This window comes from Cucurbita moschata, unplaced genomic scaffold (assembly GCF_002738365.1).
Source record: "Cucurbita moschata cultivar Rifu unplaced genomic scaffold, Cmos_1.0 Cmo_Scf00006, whole genome shotgun sequence".
NCBI classification, from domain to species: Eukaryota; Viridiplantae; Streptophyta; class Magnoliopsida; order Cucurbitales; family Cucurbitaceae; genus Cucurbita; species Cucurbita moschata.
In genome coordinates, this window is record NW_019268522.1 from 3,262,207 (window position 1) to 3,282,454 (window position 20,248).

General features: G+C 33.3%; 2 protein-coding genes across 2 annotated transcripts in view; both read right to left on the minus strand.

The window, feature by feature from the left end:
• The window catches only part of LOC111444138, an 18,059-nt gene extending 6,391 nt beyond the window's left edge, over positions 1-11,668 (minus strand). Inside the window, exons 1-10 of the mRNA XM_023082115.1 lie at positions 11,251-11,668; positions 8,693-8,744; positions 8,514-8,590; positions 8,296-8,429; positions 8,116-8,212; positions 7,927-7,984; positions 5,972-6,080; positions 5,751-5,874; positions 5,472-5,655; positions 1,277-1,608 (exon numbers count right to left, since the gene is read on the minus strand). Of these exons, the coding sequence (XP_022937883.1) occupies positions 1,277-1,608; positions 5,472-5,655; positions 5,751-5,874; positions 5,972-6,080; positions 7,927-7,984; positions 8,116-8,212; positions 8,296-8,429; positions 8,514-8,590; positions 8,693-8,744; positions 11,251-11,303 (1,220 nt within the window). The 5' untranslated portion in view covers positions 11,304-11,668. The remainder of the gene's footprint in view (positions 1-1,276; positions 1,609-5,471; positions 5,656-5,750; positions 5,875-5,971; positions 6,081-7,926; positions 7,985-8,115; positions 8,213-8,295; positions 8,430-8,513; positions 8,591-8,692; positions 8,745-11,250) is intronic.
• Positions 11,669-13,817: 2,149 nt separating this feature from the next.
• Positions 13,818-16,784, minus strand: LOC111444452 (transcription factor bHLH35-like). Its single transcript, XM_023082548.1, has 5 exons — positions 16,679-16,784; positions 16,431-16,611; positions 15,523-15,753; positions 15,275-15,445; positions 13,818-13,883 (listed from the first exon to the last, which is right to left on the minus strand). The coding sequence occupies exons 1-5, from the start codon at positions 16,750-16,752 to the stop codon at positions 13,818-13,820; spliced, it is 723 nt and encodes a 240-aa protein (XP_022938316.1). The 5' UTR covers positions 16,753-16,784.
• Positions 16,785-20,248: the final 3,464 nt, after the last annotated feature.

Genomic DNA, 20,248 nt, shown 5'->3' on the forward strand with positions numbered 1-20,248 from the left:
TTTTTTTTTTTTTTTTTTTTTTTTGTAATGTTCTTCTTTACACTTCTATATGGAGTTTCTATCTTTGGAGCGTTAGTCTCTTTTCATTTCTTCAATGAAAAGTTTTGTTTCTTGTTAAAAAAAAAAAAAGTACAGTAGTCAAACCCTAACATGCTGGTCAATCCAACTCAAATAAAACAATAACTAAAGAAAAGTAATATAAAAAGGAAATCAAATCCTCTTTTACAATTTTAAAATAATAATAGCATTGATAAAGTAAAAACCAATGGGAAGTACATGAAACCGTAGAGGGGATACTTTCATCTCCTCTTTAGACTTAGTATGAGTGCTTTTTTTTAGCATTAGTCTCATTTCACTTCTTCAAAAAAGTTTCATTTCCCTACAAGAATATCATATAGTAAAAAAAAGATAAGAAGTAGAGGTCTTCAATGACGTGAACAGTGGGAAAGGCATGGCATGGGAGAGGTACAGAGAGAAAAGTCAGGCTCTTGCTGATTCTATGAGTCTATAAGAGTAGCTCGTCTAATTCAAGACTCCAAAAAAAAATTAAAATAATCCAAAAGATCTTTTTGTCTTGTGAAAGATCTTTTGTCTTGTGTTGTGATGGTCAGTTATTCTTGTGTGAAGTCGAATGGCATGTTTTAAGAAGTATTCAAGTTGATTAGTCATCAAACTTGTGGAGTGTTTTGAATCTCGGAGAAGTAAGGGGTTGCATTCTTGCTTTAAGGTATTCATCCACAAAGGATGTGTCACCCTTGGCTATATGACACATTCTATGAGGTGTAGGGGTCAGCATACCCAAAGGTAAGGAGAGTGTAACTGGATCAAAAAGCTTGAATGTACATATCCTTGTTAGGTTTCACAGTCTCTCTTTAGGCCTCGATCACTAAGAATCCAACACAATAAAAAAAACATGAAGTACAAAACATTGCAAGAGAGCGACACATCCTATGAGGTGATGAAAAGAAAAGGATGAGGTGATGAAAAGAAAAGGAAATTTAAAAAACTCTACAGCAGTACAAGTGTAGGAAAAATAAATAAAATTGGAAGCAAAATACTAGCTATCAAATTCTTTCGGCAAGCAAAATAGACCATTGTGATTTCAGATATCATAACTTGCAGACTTCATGAAGCAATTTCCATAAAATCATTTTCTCTTGATTAATCATTTAAAGTCATAAACCTCTTTTACAGTTGAAAATTGTAAATGGGTGTTTGAATACGGCTAAAATGACACGAGAACTTTAAGCTCGCTATAATTGGCATAAAATGTTACCTTAATTCCAAGTGGGAGCCGGGACAACCATTCTTCACAGTCCCATCTTCTAACTCAGGTTTAGAAGCAGATGAATCCGATACTTCTTTTCTTAAAGATTCAGCATCCAATGGCTGCCTCACATTGCTATCACTCCCGGATGAGTTGCTGCTATTATTTTCGCAACATAATTGAGCCATAGTCCCATTAAGTCCGTCTTCACAGTGTCGGGAGAAGGCATCCAATGGACAGAAAAAGGCAGCAGAGATGGTGTTCGCCAGATCTTTAATTTTAACTATGCGCAAAATACAACAAAGCAAATACAGAGAAGTGACAGCTCCAATATGAATTCCCTGGATGTTCAAAGTTCAAACTACCAATGGTCACAAAAAAAAATGCTATGAAGTAGATAAGATTTGTTTACTCATAAATGATACAGGTATGAGACTGAACTTGAAAAACAGTACAATTTATCAAAAAGGAACAATCCGCTTATGAAGGCAGCTAGATAAATAACCTAAAAGCATTCAAAGCCTAACCACTAAGAATTCTTAGAGATTAAAATTCATTACCTACCTCAGATTTAATAACTAGCTCATGCTGAAATGACTCGAGATTCTCTCACACAAGTGCAAGGCATGGATGTAGCCAGGTAGAGGGTTTTGTTCTAACAATAGAAAAACTAGAAATTATAGTGGCCATAAAAGGATTTGAACGCACTAACCATATATATGTATATATATGTATGTATGTATGTATGTATGTATGTATGTATGTATGTGTGTATGTATGTACATCTTGGACATATCTTGGACATGTCAATGAAGTCCCATATAAAGATGCTCCAAGTCTTTTTGAAAAAATCAATTGAGAATCCACAGGAGTATCTTATTGCTGAGTGAATTGAAGCTCCTCTAATTTCCTCTTCCTCACATGCACTCCCAGCCAAGAGCTTGAATCAGCACTACCGAAAGTCTCAGTTAAGATTAAGGAGGATCCAATTTAAGTTAATTATCTTTGATATAAAGTTGGAAAAAGAAAACAAAAAACAATCAGGATTCTCTATTTTCTATTCAAACTCAGAAACTTGGCACTAGAATCTATGAGCTCCATATGATACTTTTTTCTTCTCAGTTCTCATAGAGTAGATATTTGGAAATAAAGAGAGTTTTCATTTCCATCAAGAAGCCACAGTTTCTTATAGTGATGATTCCATGATGTAGCTTCTTTTCAAGTAGGATCATGAAGAGTTATTTCCAGGGATTTTCTAACATCAAAATCCACTGGGGAGAGAACACAAACCTCCTCCAAAGAATCCAACTTATCAACATCCTTGGAATACTTAGCTTCTTGTGACTTATCTTGCCAAAATAATATTGGTCCTACAATTTCACTCCAAGGCCTTTAAGTAGTAGCACATAAGGAAATGTCCAAGCTGTCAGTTGGCAAGAATGATTATCCATCGTTAATCACAAAGATCCAGGAATTTGGGTTCACTAAATCATATATTTTCAAACCAGAAGGCAGTGGGACCTTATCTGAAATTACCTATCTTGAGCATGACAGGAAGTGAATAAGAGATTGTCCTGGGAAGCATTCCAGCTGAGGACTGCTGAAATCTTTGCACCTGAACACGAGAGAAGAAAAATTGAAAGATTTACTATGGTGGGACCAAGTGATAAAATCGATTGAGCATTGGAATGTTTAAAGTAGCAAGACATCGATTTTTGTGGATTTTCTGAAGAATCAAAAAGGAGGTTCCTGATTTTAATCCACCCACCATAAGAATGAACCATCTGGTTTTTAATACATTTTCCCACACCCCATGGTTGGAAAGAGAGCTGAAAGAATCCAAATACGCACCAATCCTATTGGTAACATACTTGATATTTATATTTTTCATTTCAATAGAGCTTTAACTGGATGTAAAGGGCTTCAAGGAGAAGGAACGTCAGTGAGTTCCCAAAGCTTGGAGGATTTTGTACCAACCATCATGGGAATAATCTCCTTTCATCGGAAGACTCCTCGAGTGGCCTCTTGACCAACAGGATCCTTTTCTTATGTCTCATCATCACTTCTTGGCTACAAAGAGTACCTCCTTCTACCATGGTTATGTTAAAGTAATTTGGAAAGATAAATTTCCCACCAAAGTTAAATTTTTTCTTTAGGAGGAGATCATAAGCAAGATAAACATATGGATTATATGCAAAATAAAAAATAAAAAATAAAACCCTCCTACTGCTCTCTCCCCAAATAATTGCTGCCTCCCCAAGTTGAACAACGCGTCCCTAGAACCATATATATATGAGTCATTGCCTCTTCTTTTTAGAAGGCTAGTAGTCTATTACTCAGGCTTCTGGATGATATACCTCTCTTCATAACAATATAGTGATTAATCTCTTCAAAAGGCAATCCAAATATTTATGTTAGAACTTGATCAGAAGCTTACATTAGACAACTTGGATTGAAATAAATAACAGAAAACTTTCGGCAAGGAGATCAACTACATTCCCATTTTACCTCAATTTGCACACAGCAGCTCTTGGGGCAAACTAGACAAACTCTTATTGTATTTACTCCCTTAGTAAGATTTGTACTAATTGGAAGGGTTCTTTGCAATCTCAATTATATTTTTGTATATTTCATTTCTTTTTTTTTTTTCTTTTTTTTTGTAGGAAACTGAAACCATTTCATTGATGTATGAAATAAATACAAGTCCTATCAAAAAGATAACTGCAATAAACACCTCACTGAGACTATGAAGGTTGTCAAACTATAATCACAAAAGGGAAGATAATGTTTACTCCACAAAATAGCAAGGTAAATAATAGAATCAATGAAGGAACCAATGCGTTGTTGCTTATTGTGAAATGTGAGAATTCCTTTCCAACCATAAATTCAATAAGAAAGCAAATAAAGAGTTGTGCAAAGTATCTTCTTTTCCTACTTGAGAAGTGTATAGATATCACCTAAACGAGCAGTGAACCAGCAAAAGCTTGCTAAAAATAGCTCCAGATGGCAGATGCATATTGGCAATCACTAAAAAGATGACTTTGTGTTTCATTGCTCCTTAAACAAAGATAACAGCTAGGAGAAATGGAAATCCATGTAGATTTTTGTTGAAGTTTGTCGAAGGTGTTCATACAAGTATGGCCAAGTTCCCAAACAAAGAATTGGACTTTTCCGGGAGAACAACTTGTTCGTAACTGGGAGCAAAAATCACCATTTGCCAAATTGCCCGAATATGCAAGGTTCTTGGTTTGTGAAGAACAACCCATCATTCTCTAAACCCAAACCCATCTATCTTCCTGTTGCAAGATTTTGCTGGTTCTCTAAAGTCCAAGCCCAAATTGCCCGAATATGTAAGATTTTTTCCACCCAAATAACATTTTCCTCAACCCTCTTTTCATTGAAGTACTTTTGAGTATAATGAAAGAACACACAGCCTAGTGAAGCAAGCATGGAACCAAGATAGGGAATATTTAGCAACTGTGAGGGAAAAGATTAGGTTGATTGTGGTTCCTATAATACAGAAAATGTTGGTATTCTTGGGCTCACTACTATGGAAATGGTCTTTCTTTCGACCCTGAAAGATAGGCTTGATAGTGGCATCATTCACGAACTTAATGTGTACCAGAATACATTCAAAAGGGTGTTGAGGCATGGCTGGAAGGGCAAGGATAGTGGCTGACGAGAGGGGAAGAGTGAGAAGAAAGGAAATGGGAGAAGGGGAAGAGAGACGTGAACATTCTAGCATGAGAAGGATAGATTACAAGTTCTAGAGTTGTATATTTCATTACATTAAGCAATATGCTTCGCTTTCAAAAAATAAGAAATAAAAAATAAAAAGAAGAAAAATAAAGAAATGAGGAATCTGAATGGCCAGTGAATAAAGGAAGTATAAGACAATATAACGCTTGCAAAGTTTTCTCCTAGGGCCTTAGGTGGAGTTCCTTAGCTAAGGCTACTTTCGAGATAAGATGGACATATACTGTCAGTAATTACCCCATTTTTTAGTTTTCTAATGAGAGGTTGTCTTATCCTTGCCTTTTGGAATTTCAATAAATTGTTTCTAATCAAAACAATTATTATCAAAATGCCAAAAACACTCCTATCAGAGAAAATGTTGAAATAAGACGTGATCGCAATGTTGTTAAGTGTATGATTTAAAAATAAATGACATAAAGGATGAGGAGAGAGTAAGAAAATGTCATACATTAACAGCCTCTATCCTCAAAGACGGAAGAAGCAAAGGAAATATTAAGTGTCGCAAGATGTTATCAGTTATTAACATTCCCACGTCAGGAATCCCTGCAGAAATAACGTCACTAATATAGTATAGATTGTCTTCAATTTCATCTACAGCAGCAAGAATTGTAGAAGTTGAGAGCTCAGTGCTTCTGTAACCAAATAGACATTTAAAGTCATGGTTATCTTCTATGCAATCCTATAATAATTAAAATAATAATAATAAATAAAATAAAAATGTTCTTACCTCACTGTCTCAAAGACCAACTCATTCAACTTAATACACTGCTTCCTAAAAAAGTTAACTAAATTTGAGAAATATTCTCCATGAGGAGGGCTGGTGATGAATCTATTGACATAATCATCTCCAACTGAAATCAAAATTAGGACATTACGAAGCCTATCAACTTACCATGATATTATTAATCAGAGAAGTATATAAGGAAATAGTCGCAAAGACAAACTAACCATGGTATACATTAAGCGTCAAAGCCCGAACTGCTGTGCGGATCATAGTTTCTTCATGAAAAGCAAACCGTATAGCCTCTACATACATTGGAAAAGATACTACTTTATCCTACATGGAAAAATCTCATTGTAAGAACAAAATCACAAGTACACATTTACCAACAATCTGTGAACAAAAACCATATACTTAGTATGAACAATGTCTAATAAAGAGACCTATCCTAAATAAAAGTATTAACTGTTGGGAATTAGGCAGATCCTCTCTTTATAATTGAAAATTGATTGTCACATAAATGTGTTTCTTAATTGCATCTTCCATATGCAGCTGTATAAATTCAATTAGCAACAAAATAGTGGTCCTGCTAGCCGCTAAAGACCTTTCCTTTTTTAACGTATGGTACAAATACTACTATTCCTACAAGATTAAGTAAAGAAAAGTATGTAATCAACTTGTTGGTTTGCATGCAATGGAATCTAAGGGTGATCATCAGTCCGTCAGCGTTGGTTTTCGGTTCAAACCAGCACTGACCATCAACATATTGGTTTCCAACAATCGGTTTTGGAGAGGTTGGTTACACTGACTGACCATTCATACTGGCAGTAGGTTGGTTTTGGTAAGTTTCATGACTTTCATGAACTGAACGAAACCAAAAAAGAAGGAAAAGGGAGAAGAAAGAAGAAAAAGAAAAGAGAAAAGAAAAGGAGAAGACAAGAAAGAATAAAGGAAGGAGAGAAGGATGAAAAAGAACAAAAGAAGGAGAAAGGGAGAAAAGGACTCAAAATCTGAAGGACACGAGCGAGAGATAGAGATTGAGGAAATTAGGAAAAAAAAATAGTAAACAAATAAATTCCCGAGTAGCTGCTGCAGCAGCATGACATTTTTCTTTTTCTTTTTTTTTTTTTTTCTTTTTCCAATCATTTTGGACAGTGTGAGCCCTTTTCGGGCTCACTGATCAACCAATGGTAAGCTTTTAATATGCAAAACCAACTGACCGAGGTTGGTTCGGTCAGCTTTAGTCAGTCAACTTGGTTTTCTCATCCAATAGTGGATGCATTACTTCACTCCAAACCAATTCCTTCCATGCCATCACCACAAGTCAGCTTATCAACTCTCAGAAAACAAAATATAAATTTTTTAGGATATCATTACTCGAGTGTTTGACTTTAGTAGAAAGCATAATCAAATTGAATTGAAGAATTTGCTATAAGAATTTGCTAGTTAAACACCCACATATCCCTAATAACTATAGCCTTTAAAGTATAAACACTTTTATAGTGACAGCCTTACATTGTGTCGTTTTGGTCTTTAAAGTCTGAACATTTTTGTACTTACAAGCTTACAGGTTTGTTACCAAGTGGAGATCATTATTGTAACCTTGTCATCCACTGTACATTCCTCTTCTAATGAAATCTAAATTCTCATCGATATATGTTTTTGACCCTAATAATATCATCTCCTCAGGAGCTTTATGTATTCAATATTGGAAAAAAATACTCAATTGTATTTTAGATTAGAGAATCACATAACATAAGTATGCAAGAGAACCCTAAAGTGAAGGAATGGTCAATAACAATAATGGACAACTATGCATAATAATAGATATTATAACACTTCACTCTGATCAATATATCGTCTTCAAGATTTATTTCCCAAAGTCCAAGAATTGTTTGACAAAATTCCATTATTTAACCCACACTACTTTTAACATTTTCATGATTGTTTCTAGAATATCCATCGATCCTTTTGTGAAATGAATATCATAGACATGTTTCTCCTTCTGTTGACCCGTATGCTTTAGCAAATGTACAAACACATTTATAATTGAGACATAAAGTAGTTTTAGCATCTGCCCCAAATGATACATATTAAATGTGATAACAAGCATACATATTAAATGTGATAAAAATAATACTTGAAAAGATTGAACACAATATGTATAACAAGCAAAACTTACCTTTTGAGTTTTCACAAGAAGGGAGATTGTGTTCTTGTTCAGCTTTCCACTAATTGCTCTTATAAAAACCATGAGAACATATTCATAGTTGTCAGATGACCAAAAAAATAAAGCAGATAATACCAAGAAAAAACTATATGTAAAAGAAACTACTTTGTTGTAAGGAAATGCAAACAATTCAAAACAAACCTTAAGAAAGATATATAGTAAGACAACAACTCATCACTCCGGAAATCAAATGCATATGTTATTAGCTTGTTCATATGTTCAGTACTGAATAGGTAATCTGCAAGAGACCCAAAATGGTCAATTCCATAAACAGAAGTAGGAAGATTGAATCCGTTTACGAAGTTATATTCAGAAAATTACATATAGCATGTTCACTTTTAAGGTTCTGAATTATAATGCTCATTGTCTGCAACAACTGAAGTGAAACACTTGCAGTCCTGCTAATTGTCAAAATTCGTACAAATTCTGCCATGATCTGCTTCTCCATGAAAAACCTGAAAACAGCCAGAAGTACATAAAAGTTCTGGAATATTATAAATTTACCTAGAAACAATAAGCAATAAAAAAAAAAGCCTCACTCGAAAAATGATGCATCGTGCTGGTCACCGTAAGTTATCAACTCTGATATCGATCGCAGCGCCTCAACAACAAAATCCTTCATCCAGGTATATAATTAAATAGTGCTATTACATATCCATGAAAATTCTTATTTAACACATTACCACTGGAAAGGAAAAATCAAGAAGCATTTTTTTACCTTATTAACCTCATTGACTATTTGAATCTTTAGCAGCTGATCAGTTAAATACCTGTGTCCCAGTAAATTTAACAATTTTTTTGAAGTGAAACAGAATCAAGAAATATGATGCAAAGCCTATCATGTCCTGAACAAGCAACATGTACTGTAAAAACGTTTTTAAGATAACAAGAACATCATTTCACACAAAAGGATTAAAATTAGTTATGTTTTACAATAAATATGATGAATTTAAGATGATGTGGAAATGTATAGAGTAGGAGCTTTGGAATATTTGGTCCCTACTAAAGTTTTAAAAAAATGAATCTATCCAGATCAAATATCTATGCCAATAATCTTGTCTTTCCTTTATCTTTTTCTTTCATTTTCTTCTTCTTCTTCTTCTGCTTTCCTTTCTCTTTTTCTTTTCTTATTAGTAAGTAGACGAATATTCATTGTATATCTATATTGGACTTGAGATTTTGCGTTGTATTTTTCAGTATGTATACTCAAATGTTCAGTGAGATGACATCCCTATTGATGGAATCACTATTAAGGAATATTTGTGTAATTAAGAGATATTTATGTAATCCCTTTGAATAAGGAAAATATTTCCTAATATCTAGTCGGTTGTCTATCTTTCTCATTGTGGATTCCGATTCAGCGCTTTCACCAAAATCCCATTTTCCAACCCCTACCCTTTCCCTTTCAGTCAAGCCTTTTTTAAAAAATATCCAGTAAAATATATCTAAATGTTCACTAGAACCTCAAGTTTTTTTCCCCGATGGCTTTCAGACTGTATAAGTTGGGCACTTAAGTTCAATATAGTATCCTGACTCTGGACTTGTATTTTAGACCTCTTAGAAGCTTGTAACTATGTTATTGGATACACCAGACCTAGTTTTTTTGCTATTGTGTGGGGTACATGGCTAGAGAAGAACAGTAAGATTTTTAGAGATTCTAAGAGATCTAGAGATGAGCTCTAGAACTTGGTTAGGTTAAAATCTTTGTTATGGGCATTCGTTAATTGAGCTTTTTTTTATTATTTTAAATATAATATTAAAAGTCAGTATTCAACAACATCCATTCTTCCAACATTCTAGAAAATAAATTTCCACTCAAATATGAGCCATTCGTCCTCCCAAAATATAGCAAAGAAGGGTAAACAAAAAAGAATACAAAAAGAAAGCCACCAAAAGCAGCCAAACAGCTAGCTATACGAAGAGAGACTCCAGTTTAAAATAGTACGACCCGGCAGATAATTACAAAAATCCTTAAATAGATGAATTTAGATTACATTCATTTGAGGTAATAGAATTTCAAAGTCAACCAATATACCCTCAACTGCCCTCCCCCCACATTGAAGTCAAAAAAGAAAATATCAGTGATTAAAGAGAGAAAAGGTTGCTATCTCATTTTTAGCCCAAGAATAATAACCATTCATCAAAGGGGCTTCCATCAAAGAAATATTCTGAGTAAGTTGGTTGAATCCCCCATACTTCTAACCATAAATCTCCAATAGATTTTCTAAACACCTATCCTTAACCAGTAAATATCCTCCTACACCTAGATCATAGATTTCCTTCAAAAATCTATTTATACCTCAAGAAGAATTTGGCACATAGTCATTGGAAACTCGACATTGTAGTTTCATTTCTCAATGAGAGCAAATGCTCAACTTTTTTTCATAAATTCAACAAGGGCAATGGTATTTATGAGCTCTTTTGGCTTCACTCCTTCCTTATTCTTTTGTAGATTTAAAGAGCTTTACCATAAAAAGATGTTGGGATGATCTCAATTGCAAGGAGATGGAATGGAAACCCCCAGAAGAGTTAAAACGGCATTTCTTGCTCCTTCGAAAGTAATAAATGATGTTGAATTGGGGTTTTGAGCATATAGATTTAACTTGGCTGTAAAAGGTTGTTGTAACCTCAACTCTCTTCTACTCTTTTCTATTCTTTCATTTTTCCTAATAAAAGCTTGGTTTTCCATCCTCCTTCTAAGCACCATCACATTTAGTGGCATCCAAGATGCTTACATTAACGCATTCACGACTTGGGAGGCCTATCCTCTAAATCTTTGGTAACGTCACCAATCAGAGAATGAAAATCCAGCCCACCCTCCCTTACTGTGCAAGGCTATTTGGAAGTTCAAAGTTCCCAAGAAGGTTAAGATTTTTCTCGTGTACTCCCTCTGATCAGTGCCATAATACGGCTGACGGTATTCAAAGAAGATATCCCTCCACTACTAGCCCCCTCCTAACTGATATACCCTTTTTACAAACTAGAAGTCACAAGATATGATCCAAAGAAAACACCAAGAAAAAGGTGAAGAAAAGATTGATTCTATTTCCATATTTTGTCCATAACAAAACTACAAACCCAGCACGAAAACTACGGTGGTACCAGAGAAAAAATAAAATAAATCACACCCAGCAAAGGTAAGAATTAGCATTGACAAAGAAAGTTTTCCAGTTGAGCAATTGAGGCAGTGTTGAGTAGCTAACAGTCATACTGACGGTGCCCCAGCAAAACATACATAGTAAAAACCAACAAATTATCTAAAATTCAGTTCCAAACCTGAGTTCTTCCAACGAGAATCGATCCCTGGATCTCCAGAAGGAAAACCACATGGCTAAACAATCAGAGCCCCGAACTCAAATACCCAATAATCATTCTGTACCCTAAACCCAATCCATCTCAGAATTGAAGGTTATGATTCCAGAGTTCTTCTCTTCAACAGCAACTACCTGCCTTCGACACGGGGCAATTGAAGAACGCTTTTCAATCTGATCGAAAGCTCTTTCGATGGAGGAAAAGCGACGGAGATCTTGATCGAGCAATTTGGGTATTTTGTTTGAAAGATTTTGCAAATGAAAACTGGAATTGCAAGGCTTGTGTAGAAGAAGAGAATCGAGAATTGTTGAAATTCTGATAGCAAAACGGAAGATTTGATAGAGAGAAAGAAACGCCTTGAGCTGGGAAACCAGATTGTGTCCGTCGGACTCGAAGCATTTCATTGTATCGATGAAGACGGACTTAGTCGGTAGATTGGGCCGCTGTGTATTGATAATTGGGCCATCTGTTAGACCCTTAATGGGCCAACACCACGGCCCATTTAAAAATGGAATGGAGTATTTAATTTTCAATTTTATTAGATTTAAATTGAATTATTTCTAATAAAATATGTTCAATAAATTTATAAATTTAGAAAGATATATATATTTTAGAGACTAAATCTGTAATTTTCAAAATTTTGGGGCCAAATCGAGACCGACTTCGAAATTCAAGGACTGATCCTGTAGTTTAGATGAAGATATTCAAATATTTTAATCTATATATAGTATGTCAATTGAGATATGTTCAAATTGGTGTTAAATTTTTATATTATTAAAGTGAAAATAGTCATTTATATTAGAACGATCTGAGTTTTCTAAATCTAAACTAATTTTTTCTTATCGTTACTATATGCATGTACCAAATTTACGAGGCACATGTGTGGAAATTTTAGTGGATTTTACCCGAATTGATGGGAATTACTGTGGGTTTTATGGCCCTTGATCTCATTTTAATTAATTTCAATCGACCATAATAACAAACTACTTTTAACTATTAACTATTTTCAGTATTTTGAATGGTCGACCCCATACGGTTGAGAATAACAATTTCAACCACTTTTTAATTACTCAAATCAGAGCTAAAACGAAGAAATTACAGTCGAGACAATATACCCGACGTGATGATGTGGCAGCAAAACTAAAATGATGGACAAATCAAAATATATCAAAGTATGACACTTATAATTTTAGAAGAGCATCGAAGGGTGGAATTTTTCTTATTATTATATTTCTAAATAAAATGATTTTTACGTAATATAAATTTGAATCTAACCTTACTCACATTCATTTTTACTATTACTATATTATATTATTATATTATTATATTTTAAAATTTTACTCACATACTTTTTATTATTATTATATTATTATATTTATAATAAATTCTGAAATTTTAATTTGACAGTTACTCCCCTAAGTTTTTATCATTATTATATTTAAAAAAGTTAAATAAATGAATTAAATTTTTTTATTTATTTATTTACTTTTAATTCATTACTCTTAACACAATACAACGGTCAATATTAATTTCTACCACTTTTCTACGTCTCCCTAGTTTGTTGTTCTCTCCAAGCTTCCAGTTTTATTTTTATTCATCTTATTCTTGAAAGAGATTTTTTATTATAATATGAGAAAATAGTTGTGAGTACTTCAAATTTAAAGAAAATAGTTCTGAGTACTTTAAATTGTAAATCTACTCTTTGAGAGAATTGTGGTGTGTTACTACCAAATTCAAATACTTGTACCGGTCTGATCCTACGTGAAAAAGATTGAGTTTGCTCTTAAACTCGTAAAAAGAGTTGTGTAGCGGTTTGGCTCTGATCCGTGGAAAGAGTCGAGAAAGTTGTTTATTCAAATTCACAAGAGGCACTTTGACTTGAATTATTTTGTTCTAGTAATTATCATCTTCTACTTATTTGTAAAAAGTTTCATCATTAGAAAAATTAATCACGTTTAAACACTTTTATCGTTAAAATCCTATTCACCCCCCTCTAGGGTTGCCATACCGATCCAACAATTACGACCCAATCAGTAAAGTCGAGTCACTTTGACATACGATCATCGAGCTTTACCACATCATGACATACGACTATCACGGAAGCAACACAACCATCAACGCCCGTACAATTCCCTTGCCTACGAAACTGGCCTATTGAATAGTATGACTAAATCTAACATTAGAAGGTAGCATATTGAGACACAAGTTTAATGTTTTAGCTATTGTTCCTAGATTTTATTTTTTAAGCGGGTTGTCACTCAATTAATTGTTGTTGAACGTTGCTCGTGGCTCGTGCAATAACAAAACCAACCCAATTGTTTTTAAGAAAATTTATAGTTCTACAAACTAGTAGATCATGAAGAAAAAAAACTCTCGAACGTAAATAATTTCATCATGATGAACATAAATTTAGAAAACTTACTTCTAAACTCAAAGATCTGAATCATACCATGAGTTGTTTTATTAATAATCATTTAACGACTTCGATAAATGAATGCTTCAGAAACATGTGACCAAAGTCTTAAAAAAGTTCAACCCATATGTGCAATGGCAGTTTCTATTTGTACCTTCAATTCCTCTTCTTCTTCTCTCTCGGCCTGTAAAAGTCCAATATTTTCATATTAGATATACGATATCGAGGAGTAACCTTCAATGATGATAAAAGTTCTCTATTTATAATCATTTAAATAATCAAATAAATTACTAAGGATACAGAAAAAACAATAAATGAATACAAGATATTGTATATAATAGGAGGACAAGTATGATACATATGATAATTACAATGAAAAATATCTAAATATTTGACTATAATAAAAGGTCAAATATGATAAGTAAGCCCGATAGAAGTCAAATATCTAAATATTTGACTGTAATAAATGGTCAAATACGATAAAGCACTATAGAAGTCAAATATCTAAATATTTGACTGTAATAAATGGTCAAATATGATACTAAATAAAAGTCAAATATCTAAATATTTGACTGTAATAAATGGTCAAATACGATAAAGCACTATAGAAGTCAAATATCTAAATATTTGACTGTAATAAATGGTCAAATATGATACTAAACATGATAAAAGTCAAATATCTAAATATTTGACTGTAATAAAGGGTCAAATAGGATAGGAGTCAAATATCTAAATATTTGACCATAATAAATGGTCAAATATGATACATATGATAAACCGTGATGAAAAACTAAATATCCTCAATCATACAAGATATTTGTCGATAATATAAGGGTCAAATATGATATATATGGTAAACTATAATTTAACACTAAATATCCTTAACAATGTTGAACCCATGTTTATCCCGTAAATTAACTAAACTTGGAGTTTATTAGACAAAGCCATAAGTCTCTCGAGAATACCACACAAAACCAATTCCTTCAAACTCGATCTCGTAATTCAAACTTCTTAAACCTCCATTCAGAACACAAATTTCCTAAATATCGACTTCTTAAGCCCTCAACCCTAAACCGCTTCGGGCACTACTGCCCTTAAAAGAGGTAATGAGAGTACTATTAAGGATTAAGGAGATTCCTAATTACAAGAGTACTGTTGTGATAATTCAACATCGTGTATGAAATGTTTGGCTTATCCCGTTGGATGGGAATCCTATATAATACCTAAATTAATTGAGGGCTAGAGCTAGGCAACTCAGATTGATACGACAATATGGAGGTAGGAGACAATAACACGAGCTGACAGAACAAAGCTAAATCATGGACCTACCGCTTTTGCAATATTGCAAATTTAGAAGAAAAAAACAAAGTAGTTGAAACGAAACCGACATATAAAAGTGAGAAAAGGGACAGGACTGAGGATAGAGAAAAAGGAATAATTTTCGAGGCGTGAAATTCAAACTTTTGACCTATTGATCGAGAATACACATTTTGTGTCGTAGTTAATCCATGTACCCCTCACTTACTCGAGTGGTACAACGTCTAACATAACCTAAACTTTCAATTTGACACTAACCTCAATGAAGAGCGTGTTCAAGAGCTTGTTTGCGAAGACACTGATATTAGCGGTAATGATCTTCAACTTCAGCGATTCAATCACTTCCCAAACCTTCAAAATTGTGTTGCCTCGACGTAAGCATGTCAAACTCACCACCATCACCTTCTCGCCCACGTAATTCACACTCAACTAACAACAACAAGAAGTTTCAATCAAACAAACAAAAAGTCCTAGAAATTCAAATTTCGAGATTCAAACTCACTTACATCGAGAACTTCGATTGAGGAAGACGATGAAGCGTCAGTTGTTTGCCGATTCCATTTCATGTTCGTCCAAATTCGATCTCCGTTTTCGTCGTTCCATTGATTTGTGGTTCTTGATCCATTGTTGTTTACGCTTGATTCCAGATCGGAAATCTCTGTTTCGATTCTCTTCTCTTCCGCTCGCAACTCTTGGATGTATACGATGGCATCTTTTATTATTGACGCCTTGTCCATCTGTCATCACCAACACAAACTTTAAATATATATATATATGTGAAAAATTATAAATATTAATATCCTGTAAAAAAAAATATTTTAAAAATATTTTTATTAACAATTAGTAAAATTAAAAATATTTATAGTGAGTTTTAAAAATATTAATAAAAAAATTTAAAATAAGGATATTTTTTAACTTGGATGAAAATTTTAGAATATTTTTAGTTTTTTTAAGGGTATTATTGGAATTTTTTAAAAATGGAAAGTACTGTATTTTTATTAATTAAATAACTTTAAAAAGTTATTATGCGTAATGACTAAATTGCCCCTGAACGGCTAATTTAACTAAAAATAAATTTAATAATAATTATGCTAATTTATATTTAGTCTCTAATGTTTTATTATTTTTTAAAATTGAACTGATATAATTTTATTTAATTTTTCAAAAATATTTATGATTTTGTCAGTTATTCAAAAATATTTATGAAAATATTAAAATTTGTAGTCAAATTCTAAAAATAAAAACCAATTTTTTAAAATTTCAAAATTTAGGTTTGTTTTTAAAAATATATAAACAAAAATAAATAATAAAACATGAAAAATTATAAGCGAAAATAATATTTATAATTTTTTTTTTTAAAAAAAAAGTTTATAAATTTATTATTTTTTTTTTTAAAAAAAAATGAAAATCTCACTTTGGTGATATTGGGGACCACAGCTCGGAGAGCAATAAGCCTATCGTTAAGCTTCTTTCTCCGGTTTCTCTCCGATACGATATTCTTCGACGCCTCCGACGGCGACGACGGCGACACCTTCCCGTCCGGCGAGCTCGAATTGTAAGCACTGTAAAATGCTTCCTCCAGTCCCCAACCGCCGCTAATTTCAAAGGATATTAAAAAAAAATTAAAATAAATTAAAAAAACAAAGGATTCCGAAAAGAAACCTGCCGGAGTCTTCCGTCAGCAGAAACATGTCCGTTTCCCAATATTTCAGATACTCATCGAGAATGTTATCCATCGGCGGCGGATCGGGCGGACGGCCGGAGGAGACGGCGGATTCCGATTGCGATATTATCTATGGAGAGGAAATGGGTTCCGTGCAAATTGGGGCAGAATGCGGGAGTTTTTATAGGGCTAAAAATCCGTTAAAATTTTGAAAGTTCAAGAACTAAACTTTAAATTTTTACTATTTAATAATTAAAAAATTAACACGACAAGGAAGTTCAAATATATCTATTCTATATATATATATTAAATTGAGTTATACGTAATTACGATAAAATTACAATAAATTAGATGTAATTACGATAAAGTTTACAATAAATTTTAGAAATAATAAAGACGATGCTCGAATTTATAATGAAGAAGGATAAACTTAAGACTTTTTCGTGAGTATTTATATTGTAATTAGTATTTTTAATTTGAAAATAATCTAAACGGGTTTTTTTTAATGGTGTTTAGGAAGTTATCGAATTATCGAAATTTCAATTTTGTGTATAATACATTTTCGGCATATTTAATATTATCGAGTTTTCAATCTTACTATCGGTATGCATGATCACACGTGTCCAGTGGCCTTGCACGTGTTATATGTTTGATATGTGTATTGTGTTTATGATATGATATGTTTAATGATATGATATGATGTGATGTCCCACATTGGTTGGGGAGGAGAACAAACGACCATTTATAAGGGTGTGGAAACCTTCTCCTAGAAGACGCGTTTTAAAACCTTGAGGGGAAGCTCGAAAGGGAAAGCCCAAAAAAGACAATATCTACTAGCGGTGGATCTGGGCCGTTACACATGATGTGTTGTACAATACGATATGTTATGATAACATTAAAATACAAATAGATGTCATATTATGCCTTGACGAATTATGATAACGTATGAAGTGGCATGATATGTTGTGACATGTATGACATGTAACGAAATGTTTTGAGATAAGAAGATTTATGACGTACAATCCCTGAGACATGTTTCGAAGGCTATGCTATAAACGAAACGAAATTGATAAAAATAGGGAGGGTTGTCTTACCTGATTTATTTACGGTGTAAAATGTTGGGACCTCATGCACAAACGTATGTTCATATGCATCAAGATATTTTCTCTTACGAAAACGAAAATGATTGTCATGTTTAACATGATGCTATAACCGTTGCTATTCCTTCCAGGTGTCTGACAACAGCTCAGGGGGTGTGCGAACCGCTTGGTGGGTCCATGTCCGCACGTATGGGCCGTGTGTAGAGTAGTAAGTACACATCCGATAACCCGAACTAGATAACCGCCTAAGAGAATATGACTTTAAATGATAGGTCTCATTCATGTTGCATGTGTTTGCATTCCTCAACCCCAACGGTGGGTCACTCAGTGATTATTTCATAAAAATCAAGTCTTGTGCTACTTTTATATTTTACGTGTAAAGACAAGATACCTATATTCTATTATATATTTCTTTTAAGTTCGGGTTTCTTCTCTTTTTCACTATTTTTTTTTTTTATAATAGGTTTAAATGAATAAACATTTTTTTTGTATTTTAATGTTTTTATGACGTCAGCACTAGCAGATGAATCCAAAATACTTTATTTGTGAACTAATATTTTTTTATTTTACCCAAAAGACAAAATTGAATGGTCTTAGAAAAAAACAGTTGAATAATCATTGACAGATTTTTTTTTTTTTTTACTAATATTATTATTAACTTTAATAACATAATTATTTATTTTAATTTTTAAAAATTTGTGTTGTTTTTTCAATAACCTAAGAAATTATATGAATTTTAGTCCAATTAAAAAATATTTTTTAAATTTTCGAAATTTGACTTAAATTTTGAAATTCTTCTAATAAAAAAATATAATAAATCAAATAATTCTATAAATAAAACTAGTATTTATATGCCTAATTTTTAAAAATAAAAATAAGAAAATTAAAAAAAAAATAGTTTTTATTTATTAAAGAAATCATAGTCTTTGAGAGAATTCAAACAAAGATCGAGAATTGTAACTTAGCCCTGACAATTTAAAATTGTAACATTTCTATAAAAGGCACAAGAGGAATAGGGCTATCATAGGCCAACACACGACTTCAAGAGTTTGCAAGGTTGAGCTCGGTTCGACCCTAAAACAATCGACTCAAAACATTAAGCTCGGGCCCATTGGAACGATCCCTCATAAAGTTGTCTTAAATGTCTAAGTGGCTGAAAACCTTTTTCCTAGCAGACACGTTTTAAAGCCTTGAGGGGAAGCCCGAAAGGGAAAGCCCAAAGAGGACAATATCTACTAGCGGTGAATCTGGGTCGTTACACAGCCAACGATGCGATTCCCTTCTCTTTCGAGATGAATTCGACATGGTAGGAGAGACATCAAACCTTCCCCTAGCAGACACATTTTAAAGCCTTGAAGGGAAGCCCGAAAGGGAAATCCCAAAGAGTGGATCTAGGCCGTTACACAGCCAACGATGCAATTCCCTTCTCTTTCAAGATGAATTCGACGTGGTAGAGGAGACATCAGTTCACAACGGTGCCACTACCTCAACGTGAACAATAGATGCATAAAGAAAATATGAACTTGAAAATTAAAAAGTAAATTCAGCCGAGAAGTCAATCCCATTACTATTCAACAATCAACGAATCATTAGTTTCCTTTCGAGCATATACTTATGTTGCATGTGCATAAACTAAATTTGAGAATGAGCTCTAATTCGTTCATATTTGAAATGACTTTTCAAGTACGTATGCAATACTCATTCTCGAACAAGCTATAAGTAGGCTGAGTTGGAGGGTGTCGTGTCTTAATGTAACCTCGTGATTGAATCGAGTGTACCGAAGATTGTCCTAAGATGCCTTTCATTTTAGTTCAAAGTTTTTATTATTATCATCACTTGTTGTCGGAGAAGTACTGATGTTGTAGCTCATTAAAGGGATTTCAGGGTGTCTATGTTCGTATAAAGGTGGATGGTTGGTGAACAATTTTAGTGGTACAAAGAATCAAATATTTTCACAAACAAAACAACAAAATTAATTTGTATGTTGGTTGCAAGAATGTCCTTTGTTGTGGAAATTTAGATGAGTTTGTATTGAATTTTGAAAGAAAAATATAGCTTTAGTGGTCGAGTTTCATTCAACACGAACGTACATCACTCGTCTTGCCATCATCAAATGATTTTTTTTTTTTTTTTTTTTGAAATGATCCGTGTTAGGAACACTCGATAAGTAGCTACTCTTGACGAGCGTCAACCATGCTGGATTATGCAGAACTAGAGATCTTTCTAGAATCCTTGCAAAATTTCACAAATAAAACTAACTCAATGGAGTAAAGATATTTCACCTCTAGAGTCGCCAAAGAACACCGACCAAATGTTCAAGCTAGAGGTTGAATCCTTGCAAAATTTCATAAATAAAGCTAACTTAACGAAGTAAAGATATTTCACCTTTAGAGCCGATTAAAGAACGTCAACAAAATGCTCTAATACCAAATGATAAGTGTCAACAATGCCGGATTTTGCAAAGCTAGA